At 55.8% G+C, this 13702-nt stretch overlaps 1 protein-coding gene across 6 annotated transcripts in view; it reads right to left on the reverse strand.

Moving 5' to 3' along the window:
• The window catches only part of HDAC4 (histone deacetylase 4), a 287685-nt gene that overhangs the window by 84939 nt on the left and 189044 nt on the right, over positions 1–13702 (reverse strand). For all 6 annotated transcript variants that reach the window (XM_061122627.1, XM_061122630.1, XM_061122629.1 and 3 more), the window contains one exon: positions 9854–10004. In XM_061122627.1, coding sequence (XP_060978610.1) covers positions 9854–10004 — 151 coding nt within the window. The remainder of the gene's footprint in view (positions 1–9853; positions 10005–13702) is intronic.

Raw genomic sequence — 13702 nt, forward strand, 5'->3', positions numbered from 1 at the left:
TCTGAGTCTTCCTGTGGTGTGTGAGGGTCTGTGTGTACACTTTACATCTGTATCCTTTAGTGTGTGTGTAACACACTTTTTATACAAATACAGCGTAATACACTACTGTATTTTGCAGTAATACACTTATTGTCAGCCATCACATGTTAAGGCGTATTTAAACCTCATCATTAATGTTGTTCAGTTCAGTTCAGTGGCTCAATCACGTACAACTCTTTAAGACCCCATGGACTGCAGCACGCCAGGCTCACCTGTCCATCACTGACTCCCAGAGCTTGCTCAAACTCATGTCCATCGAGTCAGTGATGCCATCCAACCATCTCATTCTCTGTCGTCCCCTTCTTCTCCTGCCTTCAATCTTTCCCCGCATCAGGGTCTTTTCCAAGGAGTCAGTTCTTTGCATGAGGTGGCCAAAGGATTGGAGCTTCAGCTTCAGCATTAGCATCAGTCCTTAGTCCTTCCAATGAATATTCAGGATTGATTTCCTCTTGCAGCCCAAGGAACTCTCAAGAGTCTTCTCCAACACCACAGTTCAAAAACATCAATTCTTCAGTGCTCAGTTTTCTTTATAGTCCAACTCTCACATCCATACATGACTACTGGAAAAACCATAGCTTTGACTAGACGGACCTTTGCTGGCAAAGTAATGTCTCTGCTTTTTAATATCCTGTCTAGGTTGCTCATAGCTTTCCTCCCAGGGAGCAAGTGTCTTTTAATTTCGTGGCCGCAGGCACCATCTGCAGTGATTTTGGAGTGATTAATGCTGTAAGTAGGTATTAACATCACCATGTGGTCCAGGGGGCACTGAGGATGGGCAGCCCAGGTGAAGTCGTTCTGATGTTCAGTCTCATGGGACCCCTGGCTCCTGGCTCCACACTCTGCTGTTCACACAAGGTTGGCCTTGGTTTCTCATTTCTCTTTAAAATGTGACTTATATTCTGATGCTGTGAAGTAACAGAAAATACTTGTCTCTGCCCTCAGTCCCTGGCACAGAGCTCCCAAGATCCTGTAATTTCCTGAGTGATGAGAGCATGAGAAGCATCCTGTGTTCTAATGGGGTGACTCTGCCGGGGTGGGGGGGTTTCTGTGGGAGGAGGGTCACCAGCAAGATCAAGACTCATGAGAAGCTCGGAATTCTCAGCTCTACCTGAATCCTCCAGAGAGGAGAGGGGCTGGAAGTGGAGTTGGTAACTGATCACGCCCATGTGAGGAAGCCTCCACAAATCAAGTAACGGCTTCCGGGTTGGTGAGCACGTCCACACCAAGAGGGGGGCCCCCGACTCTATGAATCAGAGGCTTCTGCACTTGGGACTTTTCCATACCACCCTCTGTATGTCTTCCTCAGGCTGTTCATCTTTTTAAAACACTAAATTTATTTATTCATTTACTGGCCGTGCTGGGTCTTGGACGCTGCCCGTGGGCTTTCTCTAGTTGCGGCAAGCAGGGGCTCCTCTCCAGTTGTGGCGGGTGGGCTTCGCACTGGCTCTAGGGGTCCAGGCTCAGTGGTCGTGGCCCACGGGCTCAGCTGCTATGCAGCATGTGGAATCTTTCCACAAGGAAAGTCCCCTGCACTGGCAGGCAGATCCTTACCCACTGGACCAGCAGGTAAGTCCCTCATCTTCTTATTTGACTCAGCCCTTAACATGTGAGATCTGATGCTTCCTCTGAGCTAAACTGCAGGAACCCCCACCCAGTGCTGCAGGGAATTGCCCCTTGTGGGGAAATCCTCCATGCGCCTGGTGACCATCAGTGTCGGGAGTGAAGTCCTCTGTGGTACTGGAGTGTCCACAGACTACAGGAGAAGCATGAGACCAAAGAGCTGCGCTTTCCTAACACTGGGAAGAAAAGACTTGTTTTTTCCTAACTCAAATGTTCAAGAGCTTGTTTTTATGGAGTCTGTTCTCGTTTTCTCATTGTGATTTTTTTTTTTTTTTCCATTTCCTGGAAGTTTTGAAATTGATCTTTACACTGGTTCGGGAAAATAATCAGTTTCATTTTATTCTTGTTTTTCTGGTGTTGGGTTTTTCATAAATAGGTTCACATTAAAGGCAGCACTCCGCTGAGGCTGTTTCAGCATGGATTTCAGAGTGCCGTGGATGAGGGTCAGGCAGAACAAACCTTTTGGAAACAGTCGTCCACGCTACAGCAGGACCTGAACCAGACCCGCCAGGGAGGCACAGGGAGAGTGCCCGACACGGAGTGCACCTGGAGTGGTCCACTGGGGTGCCGGGGCTTTTCTCTCAGGCCTTCTTGGTGTCCCAGGAGACAACCCGCCATCACCGGAGCAGCAAGGCTCGCCCAGGCTCCATGTGTTAAGTGCGAGCAGGTGAGCCAGCCACCTGGCAGAGCGGCCCAGACCGGGTTACAGACCCAGAGACACCAGCACGAAAGGCCAAGGGAATGGTGATACGGCCAGGTGGGGGGAAATGACCGGAGGTATAAAATCACACCTCCGCTTTCGAGCAAGGTTCCCTGGGCTCCCTCCAAATGCAGCCAAGGCTGGACTCGGACCATTATGAACACTTTCAGCCTGTCTGTGTCTGTCTCGTCTGAAAAATCCCACTCACGGAGATGCTGAAATCTGCATATCAGGTGCTCAACACGCAGCCTGCTGGCATTCCTGATGGCCTCTCAGCCCCAGGTGGACACTCGACAGAATGCAAATGGTAGACCACAGCAGCACAGGGAGGGCCTCCCCACTGGGGAGGGCCAGGAGAAACGGGAACCAAGGGAGGGGCTTGGTGTCTGGCTGCAGCGCTGGGCTGGGGCCAAGGCCACTAGGAGGACGAGCCGCAGGACGACCAGAGCACCTGTCCGAGGACCTGACCCTCAGGTCCGTCCAAAAGGCCCGAGGGAGTAAACCAAGCAGACGAGAAGCAGGGTCCTCGGGGGACAGGACCCCACTTGCTGGGTGTCAGCTTGCCCGACTTGCCCAGGAAGCCCCGTTAACATGGATGCACTTGCCCCTGCAGAGTGCACGGCACGGGTCATGCCAGGCAACTGCTGGCCTCCCTGCCTCAGCCACAGCCCAGGCTTGCATCACAGGCTCCTGAGCTCTGAGAAGCAACAAGGACAGATGTCCGGTGACAGCAGAGAGGGCACGCCCATGGTAAACAGCGGCGGGAGGGGCTGCAGGACCCAGACACGCGTGGGGGCACCTGCGCCGTCCAGGGAGACAACCACCGTCCCTGAGGGGACTGAGGTACCTCCGAGGCACCCACCAGGCCAGGACATGGATGGTATTCCTGTCCCCTGAGCCGCCTGCAGGGTCCTCACGGAGGAGGTGCATCTGACGGGCCCTGGGCCGCCGCGGACACACGAGGCCCTCGTCCAGCTCCAGGGTGGGAGAGGGCACCTTGCCAGGCTCTCATGGAATCAGAGGGAAACAAATGCAAGTCCCCAAACCCTGACTTCCTCCCCCATAAAAAAGACCTGGCAGTTTCCCTAAAAGGAGAGGGCTCAGAGCAGATGATGCCGGCTCTGTTCCTCGTGCTCTAGATATACATGCCCTCGCCTCTCAAGAGACGTCTCCACCTTAAATGAAAGCTCCAGCAGTGACAAAACACCTTTAGTAAATGAGTACAAATGTTTTGAATTCTTTTCCTTAAAAAAATTAATTTCTACTGATGATCACTCGTTCATCTGACAGCCTTACAGGGAATATACTATTTGCCAGCAGTGCACTAGTCGGCGGGGACAGAGGTAAACAAGACGCAGACAGCCTTCTGCCCGCGGCGGGTATCGGGGTAGTCAGAGGACAAGCTTTCAAGGAAACCCAGGCTGGGAAGGGGCTCGGGGTGGTGCCCACCTGGTGGGGGCAGAGGCCGGGGGCTCAGCGGTCCCTGGAGCAGGTGCCATCAGACACATATCCCAGGTTAGTGCCCGAGGAAGGAGTGCCTTACCCTACAAACAGGACAAACAACGACTCTCGCGGTCTGGTGTCCCATCTTCTAGCTCCATCTTTTCTTTCTTTTACATTTTTTTCATATTTATTTTTATTTGTTTGGTCTTAGTTGCGGCACATGAACTCTTAGTTGTGGCATGTGGGATCTAGTTCCCTGACCCAGGATTGAACCCAGGCCCCCTGCATTGCGAGTGGGGAGTCTTAGCCACTGGACCTAGCCACTAGGGAAGTCCCTATCTCCACCCTTTTGAGCCATTTTTAGGCAAAGCTAACAACTTCTCCAAGTGAGGGCACCTTCCCCCCACCCCCCAGACTGTGGCTGTAACTACCAGAGAGAAATATGCACTTGTGTTAGTTCCAAACTGTCCAGAGGACAAAGACAGGTCTTCTATTGGACTTTTTGTTTTTATATGAATTTAAAGACAGTACCTCAGAGTCTTAAACATGGTTATATTAAATAAAACAGATGAAAAAGCATGTATTCATGCTGAATAAGATGAAAACTGCCATCAACTGTAAGAATTCACTGTTATACCAATCAATAGCATTAACTGGTATCAATCAGGAAAACTGGAGAATTATTTAAAATTAAAAGCACCATGAATGTTAAATGTAAGAAACCTTTCAATGAAATATTCAAAAAGAAATTCATTTCTTAAAGAACCCCAAGAAACGACACAACGGAAGCTCTGCACTACATTTTCAAATGCTTACAAACTGGAGATGCTAACGCCAGGGGCTCTGTGAGCTACACAAACAAGAATCTCCTTCATAGGTGAGGCCCGAGCAGCGTCCAGCATGCGGCCTGCCAAGCCTGCCTTCTCTCAAGACCACACTCTGAGGGCTGCAGGGCCGATGCAAGTATGCCAAGTACCCACTGTACACAGTCCCTTATTAATAATAAACCCGACCACCCAAACCCAAGAGATGAACCGCTGGGGCTGCTGCTGTGACGAGCTTGGAGGGGAGCAGAGAACATTCCTACAGCCCGTCAAGGGGCTGCCTGACAAACAGAAGAAATTGTTTTTGACTTTGAACAAATTGAAACTGTTTTCAGAAGTCAAATCTTTTCATATTTTGTGAGGCCTGAGATGTTATTTTTATTGGAAGTTTCGGGCAGATGGGGAGGAAGCACTGTAGACCAAGCTGCCTTTGAGCGACCTGGTGAGTCCCTGGGTTTGCTGGTGAGCCGGGCGCACAGAGACTTGCTGACCCTCACCACCTAGCCCTCGTTCCTCAAAGAACAACCTACCATCGCTGCAGAGAAGAGCCCGTGTAGGATCACAACAAGGGGCTGGCAGGAGCAGAGAGCCAGGCAGAGTACAGGGTGGGGCAGGAGAAGGGGCGGGGCAGGAGCAGAGGGCGGGGCAGGAGCAGAGGGCGGGGCAGGAGAGGGGGCGGGGCGGGGGCAGGACGGGAGTAGAGGGCAGGGGAGGGGGCGGGGCGGGGGCAGGACGGGAGTAGAGGGCGGGGCAGGGGAGGGGGCGGGGAGGGGGCAGGGCGGGAGTAGAGGGCGGGGCAGGGGAGGGGGCGGGGCGGGGGCAGGACGGGAGTAGAGGGCGGGGCAGGGGAGGGGGCGGGGAGGGGGCAGGACGGGAGTAGAGGGCGGGGCAGGGGAGGGGGCGGGGCGCGGGCAGGACGGGAGTAGAGGGCGGGGCAGGGGAGGGGGCGGGGCGGGGGCTGAACGGGAGTAGAGGGCCGGGCGGGAGAGGGCGGGAGCAGAGGGGGCGGGGCATGACCAGAGCGCGGGGTGGGGCAGCAGAGGGGGGTGGGGTATGAGAAGAGGGGGCGGGATGGGAGAGGGGTGGGGCAGGAGTAGAGGGCGGGGCAGGAGAGGGGGCGGGGCGGGGGCAGGACGGGAGTAGAGGGCGGGGCAGGGGAGGGGGCGGGGCGGGGGCTGAACGGGAGTAGAGGGCGGGGCGGGAGAGGGCGGGAGTAGAGGGCGGGGCAGGGGAGGGGGCGGGGAGGGGGCAGGACGGGAGTAGAGGGCGGGGCAGGGGAGGGGGCGGGGCGGGGGCAGGACGGGAGTAGAGGGCGGGGCAGGAGAGGGGGCGGGGCGGGGGCAGGACGGGAGTAGAGGGCGGGGCAGGAGAGGGGGCGGGGCGGGGGCTGAACGGGAGTAGAGGGCGGGGCGGGAGAGGGCGGGAGTAGAGGGCGGGGCAGGGGAGGGGGCGGGGAGGGGGCAGGACGGGAGTAGAGGGCGGGGCAGGGGGGGGCGGGGGCTGAACGGGAGTAGAGGGCGGGGCGGGAGAGGGCGGGAGTAGAGGGCGGGGCAGGGGAGGGGGCGGGGAGGGGGCAGGACGGGAGTAGAGGGCGGGGCAGGGGAGGGGGCGGGGCGGGGGCAGGACGGGAGCAGGACGGGAGCAGAGGGCGGGGCAGGGGAGGGGGCGGGGCGGGGGCTGAATGGGAGTAGAGAGCGGGGCAGGAGTGGGCAGGGCGGGAGTAGAGGGGGCGGGGCAGCAGAGGGGGGTGGGGTATGAGAAGAGGGGGCGGGATGGGAGAGGGGTGGGGCAGGAGTAGAGGGCGGGGCAGGAGAGGGGGCGGGGCGGGGGCAGGACGGGAGTAGAGGGCGGGGCGGGAGAGGGGGCGGGGCGGGAGTAGAGGGGGCGGGGCGGGAGTAGAGGGGGCGGGGCGTGACCAGAGCGCGGGGCGTGGCAGAAGAGGGGGGTGGGGTATGAGAAGAGGGGGCGGGATGGGAGAGGGGTGGGGCAGGAGTGGAGGGCGGGGCAGGAGAGGGGGTAGGGCGGGTTAGGGGCGGGGCGGGGGAGTGCGGTGTGGGAGTAGAGGGCGGGGCTGGAGAGGGCGGGGCTGGAGAGAGCGGGGCGGGGGTAGAGGGCGGGGTGGGAGAGAGAGGGGTGGGGGTAGAGGGCGGGGCAGGAGGGGGGTAGGGCGGGTTGGGAGCGGGCGGGGCGGGGCAGGAGAGGGGGTGGGGCCGGAGCAGGTCCACTCGGGGACCAGGTGGGCAACTCGGCAGTCTCTGGGTCTCACATGCCTACTGTCCCACAGCAAAGCCCTTCACAAGGCGTCTGTGGGACCACATGCTGTTGTCCGTGGGGCGGGGTCTATGGAAGCAGCCCCCACGTGGTGGACACAGTGGGAGGTAACAGAGCCTCCAGGATGCTCAGGCCCCTAGCTCAGGGCGAGGGCAACCACGCCAACCCCGGTTCGCAGTCTCCACTGTACCTTCGAGTCATCCTGGGAGTATTAGAAATGAAAGCTGGTGCCCACCCTCTGCCCCAGATAAGTCCATCATGACAGCCTGTTGCTGGTGGTTCGTGACATCAGTGCTGCAGGCTCAGGTGCGATCAGCACCCCAGCCATACCTCAGCACGAGTGGTGGTTGAGTGGCCTGTGGTGTACACCAGCCTCCTGGTGTGGTTGAGCCTGGTGGTGTGGACCAGCCTGGCAGGTGGCAGATGGGAGGCAGAGGGCAGGGAAGTGGGGACCAAGTGTGATGGGCACCGCCTGGCGGTGCCGTGATCTGTATTCACAGAACAAGGTGAGGTGGCCAGCCAAGCCTGCAAGCCCGCTTCTCCTGCCAGCCTTCCACCCTCATTTATGAAGTCTCGACTGTGGGCTCCCAGTGAGTCTGTCCGTCGTCCTCTCGCCTAATCGCTGTACTGTAATGAGCTAGCCCACTCGGATCTACCGATTCCTTTCAAATACTGGCACACAAGTTAGACTTCATGTGGGAAACAAATTCTGCTGACCTGCTTTCTACACTGAAATTCTACTGGACAGTGAAAGTGCAAATATGCTTAAAATCCATTTATTATTTCAAGAGTGAATGCTGTAATAACTGACTGGAAAAGCTGTTAATTTTGTGTATAAAAACAATGACTAAGAGCGTGCAAATAAACAGAGACATAAACTGAATATGAAGAGACTACATTAGTTACATCCTTTTAGGAAAAATAATACACTTTTTGAAAGAAATTATTTATAAAAATGTACAAAATAATGTAGGCATAATAATACAGATTAGATTACGTTTTAATTTAGAAAAGACCAGTGTAAGTTAGGCTGCATTAGAGCTGAGACTTCTGTGGTTTCAAAGGCACCACCAGGAGAGGGACAGGGCAGGTGAAGGAAGACCTGTGCGACATCCGCAACCGACCAGAGGATGGGAGAGAGACCGGAACAAGGACCCCGCCGGACGGGACATCCCCGTGGGCAAAAGCCCAGGAGAAGATGCTGAGTCCCACTGTGATCAGAGGAAGCAGCTGAAGCCAAGGGGCCACTGCTCAGAGCTGAGATTTAAAGTCACGACAGGGATTCAGGGCTATAGGACTCCTATGATGTCATTGATGGGGTGACAAGTGGTCCAGCCACTGTGGAGGAGACTGGCCTCACCTATGGAAGCTGACCTGCTCCGCAAGACGTGGCCAAGGGTGCATGGAGCAGCAGTGTTTGTAAGAGCCCGGGAACAGCCCAAACATTCACCGACTCTTGGGTGGATGGACACAGCTGTGGGGACCTCAGCAGGAAGCGAAGCCCCCTGCTACACAAGGACACAGCAGACACCACACGCATAATGTCGCGTGAAAGGAGAAAAACACAAAAGCCTCCATGTCAACGCGTCCACTGACATCAGCTGCAAAAGTGGTGTCACGTGTCGGAGTTGCAGGCCGAGGGGTGTGGCGGCGTCTCCTGAACTGGTCGCAGGTGCTGTGTTGGGGGATGGCTGCACAGTGATGTGTCCTGGTGCCTAATTCTCTGCACACGGAAGTCTGTGCACTTTTCTTTATGTACAACACACACCAGTAAAAAGACTTTCTAAACAATTTCAACTAACAGACTTTACAAGAATCTTTAAAACATCTTGTGCTGTATCTCGTGTGTATATAAAACTGTGTATATAAATAAACTTTAAAAGCTCATTAAAATGACTTTTATAGATGGCTAACCACTTTCAGTGTGTGCCCGTGTGCAGAGTTGCTGAGTCATGTCTGACTCTTTGCAACCCTTTGGACTGTAGCCCGTCAGGCTCCTTTGTCCATACTGGAGTGGGTTGCCATGCCCTCCTCCAGGGGATTTTCCCCACCCAGGAATCAAACCTGCGTCACCTGTGTCTTCTGTGGCTCCTGCATTGCAGGTGGATTCTGTACCCGCTGAGCCATTGGGGGAACCCAACCAATTTCAGCAGTTGAGAATAAAGAAGTTTCAAGGTTTTTGGAGGTTAGCATGTATTGGTAAAGTGTGTAAAGACTTCCCGTTTTACTCATGAGCATGAGAAGAGTAAACCACCATCTGGTCAAGACATCGAATTCCAACATGGGGAGAAGTGTGCAGCCTGATGTACTTGCAGGATTAACAGGGCACCCACGAGTGCACCTGAGCGCTGAGGTCTTGGGGGGAAAGGACTGGAGCCTGGGAAAGTCTACCTAATTTCCAGAGACTAGCACACAGAAGAGTCTCCTGGGTAAGATCAAGTTGGGCGTCTCCTGGAAGATAATGGACTCTGCTGGTCTTCACACAAGCACAGCCAGGATGGAAAGCAAACACTGGGGTCAAAGGGCAAAAATGTGCAACCCAGGGGTCATAGCTCCTCCTCTCGAAGACAGGCAGTCCAACCAACTGCCGCTCACAAAAGCTCTCAGACAAAGCAACTTTGAAAAAGTTGAGGCTGAACTCATAGGCAAAGCTCACTGTGATGGTTTACGGGTCTTAGTCATTTCTAAGTCCACCAAGGGTCTGCAAACTTTCTTGCAAATGCTTAAGTCAAACCAAAAATGGAGCCAGATGCCCTCTGCAGTCCCCACCTGAAGACAAAGCCGGGGACCAGCCCTGAAGCTGGGGCGCCCAGAAACACCGCTCCAGGAGGGACACGATGTGGAGCGGCTCCTGACACGGCTTGGCTCCGGGGCCTGGGTCCCGGGATTGCGGGTAAGGGGAGGGTGCCCGCCCGCTGCCCGCCCGCTGCCCGCCCGCCGCCCGGCGCGCACTCACTCTCTTTGCCCTTCTCCTTGTTCTTCAGCTGCTGCAGCTTCTGCTCCCGGTGCTGCTTCTCCAGCTCCTGCTCCTGCCGGTGCCTCTCCAGCTTCCGCTGGTGCTCGAGCAGCTCCTGCTGGTGCTTCATGGCCAGCAGCTCCTGCTGTTGCTGTGGACGGGAAGCAGCAGACACAGACGGTCAGAACCTCGCCCCGAGAGGAGCGGGGAGACAGACACGCGCGAGAAGAGCGGCGGGGGGCCAGGGTTGCCTCCCTGCCGGTGTGGCCCCCGGGCCTCGCTGTCCCTGCAGGGCCCACATCACCGAGGAGGAAGCAGGGCTGCTCCAGGACATCTCCTGCACATTTCACGCTAAAGGCTGTAAATGAAAATAAAAACGGCTGACCTCCTGGAAGAAAATACGCATGACGATTTATGCAATCTAGGAAGTCAGCAGTCATGTACGGATGTGAGAGTTGGACCATAAAGAAGGCTGAGCACCAAAGAATTGATCCTTTTGAACTGTGGTGCTGGAGAAGACTCTTGAGAGTCCCTTGGACAGCGAGGAAATCAAACCAGACCATCCTAAAGGAAATCAGTCCTGAATATTCAATGGAAGGACTCATGCTGAAGCTCCAATACTTTGGCCACCTGAAGAGCTAACTCATTGGAAAAGACCCTGATGCTGGGAAAGATTGAAGGCAGGAGGAGAAGGCGATGACAGAGGATGAGATGGTTAGATGGCATCAACAACTCTATGGACATGAGTTTGAGCAAGCTCTGGGAGTTGGTGATGGACAGAGAGGCCTGGCGTGCTGCAGTCCATGGGGTTGCAGAGCCAGACACAACTGGATATGCCTTTTTGAAAGTGACACAAAAGAGAGTGAAAGAGTGTGGCCACTTTGCAAAACTGCTTGGCACATTCTTACAAAGTTAAACACATATCCATCTGAGACCCAGCAATTCCACACCCAGGACTAACCCAAGAGACGTGGGAACACATCTGAGCAAAGCCCGGTGCAGGACCACATATAGCCACTGTGCGCACAGCAGCCCCACCTGACACACCCCCGATGTCCTCCAGACGTGAGCCCAGGGGCAGGAGTGCATGTTCTTATGTGAGAATCCCACCCAGCAATGAGAGAGAATAAACTGCACATACTGGCAAAAGCAAGGATGGGCTGTGAAACAAGCAATGAGCAGGTATGGTGTCGGCTGTGCAAACAGGACAGAAGAGTTCACCTGCAGATTCTATTTACACAAAGTTCTGGAACAGGAGATAAAGTCTAAGACACGGAGATAAAGTCAGAGAAGGCTGCTTCTTGGGTGAGGCTGTGGACGAGACGGGGAAGCCGTCCAGGGTGTGAGCTGGCTGGTGGAGGCAGCGTTTACACAGACACTCACGACTGTCCACGAACACATACTCAGGATGTGTGCGTTTTGTTCTGTGTAAGTTATATCAGGTTTTCAAAAATGACATAACTGACAGTGTAAAAAGCTACCTTCACAATACATACTATCAACAAAATTAAAATGCAAAAGGTGAGTGAGAAAAACTCTTTGCCATACTTATGGTGTACACATCAACTTTTATATGCAGATGGCTGTGTTTCACATTAATAAGAATATGATAAGCAGCCCACTAAAAAGGTGAGCAAAAAAGGCCAGGAGATTCACCAAAAAGAGTTTAGTCGCTCAGTTGTATCTGACTCTTTTTGATCCCATGGACTGCAGCACGCCAGGCTTCCCTGTCCTTCACTATCTTTCGGAGTTTGCTCAAACTTGTAGGTTGAGTCAATGATACCATCCAACCATCTCATCCTCTGACATCCCCCTCTCCTCCTGCCCTCAATCTTTCCCAACATTAGGGTCTTTTCCAAGGAGTCAGCTCTTTGCATCAGGTGGCCAAAGTACTGGAGCTTCAGCTTCAGCATCAGTCCTTCCAATGAATATTCAGGACTGATTTCCTTTAGGATGGACTGGTTTGATGCTTTTGAACTGTGGTTTGGGGACAACTCTTCAGAGTCCCTTGGACAGCAAGGAGATCAAACCAGTCACCAAAAAGAGTGGTTAAAAATAAATGGGCAACAACGTTCAACCTCATTAGCCATCAAATCCCATTTTCACTTAGTGCGTTGGAAAAGGTAAGAACAGACAAGCCGGCCAGCGCTGACGGGTGTGTGGGAGAGACGCGATCAAGCCCAGACGCCTGACAGGTTTTCCTTGAACATCAACCAGCCAAGCTCCCCGCTGGCGGCCAGGGCTGCCTGCTCCCTCTGGACGGCCCCTCTGCCCTCCGTCTCTGTCGTCTCGTTTCTGTGGCCCCATCCAACTCTCACGCTCCCAGCCGTCTGTGCGGCCCCGCCCCCGCCTCCCCGCTCCAGGGCTTCCCCACCAGCCACGTGGGCCCTCGGGAAGCCCCGAGGGCCTCCCCTGCCATCCTAGCCACTCGCACAGGGCAGGCCTCTGCCCACACCTTCCCGGGGGGGCACATGTGTCCCGGGCGCGACTCACTCCCGACCCCTCTCCTTCGAGTGGGGCGGGCCTGGCCCTGTCCCTGTCCCGTGGGGAGGGACGGGGCGGGGGTGGGGTGGGGTTGGCGGTGATCTGTCTCCTGTGACGGCCCAGGACTCTCCGTGGACAAGCACGCTTCCCCCCACGTCAGCCACCACGCGTGTGAGACGCAGCAGGATGGACACACCCGTGGCCACTCCCGGGGGCCCCGCGGACACCTCCTCACAGGCCTGCTGTGGAAGAGGAGGGATGGCTGAGCCCCGACCGGATGGAGCCCGGGCAGGCGGATCCCAGCTGTCACACACACACACACACACACACACACACACACACACACACACGCCCCTGTGGTTACAGCGGTGCCCACACACACAGCAGGGCACCCAGGGCCCCGTCCGCAAGCCCTGCTGCCTCCTGCCTTCCCCGGAGGGGAGGGGGTTCCTTTCCAGCCGGGTCCACGGGGGACAGAATGCAGAGGGGTGGGGGTGAGGAAGCCCAAAATCAGCACGGGAGGGAGGGAGGGAGAGCGAGGCGGCCGCTGGACGGAGGGTGCTGGGACGGGGCTCACGCAGAGGAGCGAGTGTAGACGGCCCCCATGAAGCAGAGGAGTGAGTGTAGACGGCCCCCACGCAGCAGCGCCTGCCCCCGCCCCCGACCCAGGGCCCAGGGTTCCCAGGTCACATCGCGCAGCAGGTCGTGAGGCAGGAGCGGATGCCCAGCTCAGCAGCAGGCCCAGCTCAGCGCCCACCCGTGAGCTCTATGCACGCTGAGCATCACGGCCGACCTCTCTCTACGGAAGAAGCAAAAACAACCACCTTCCCAAACAAGCGGCTGACAGGAACTGGGGGCAGGAAGAAGGTGGCAGAGGCCTCTCTGGGTGGCCGGATTTCAAGAGTAGATCTACACCCTGGCTTCCCAGCTCTGCAGTGACTGTTGCCCTTGGTCAGCGCAGCTGTGTCTGACCTTCAGCGCTTCAAACTGGTGTTACTGTGCATGTCTGTAAGGTCAGCTCGAGAACTTTGCAAATGATTTAAAAAGTGGTGTTTTCTTCTCTTCTAAAAGGAACACGGAATGACACCACTGGGACAAAAGAGTGAACGAAGTGGAAATAAGCCACGTCCCTTGTTATTAGTTTCCTTCCAGGAAGGAGGGCTGCTCACCCAGGGAGGTTCTTCTACCAGAGGAAACGTCTGTTGATTCGCCTGGATTCACAGGATCCCGCCTTGGGGCCCGATGGCATTGTACCCGATGTCCAGGGTACAGACCCTCATGGGCATCACCAGGCCACTGCCAGTCACTCTGGGATTCCACCAGCATCATCGGCCTTCGGAAACAGACACCTCAAACGGCTGTCTG

This window comes from Dama dama, chromosome 20 (assembly GCF_033118175.1).
Source record: "Dama dama isolate Ldn47 chromosome 20, ASM3311817v1, whole genome shotgun sequence".
Classification (NCBI taxonomy): Eukaryota; Metazoa; Chordata; class Mammalia; order Artiodactyla; family Cervidae; genus Dama; species Dama dama.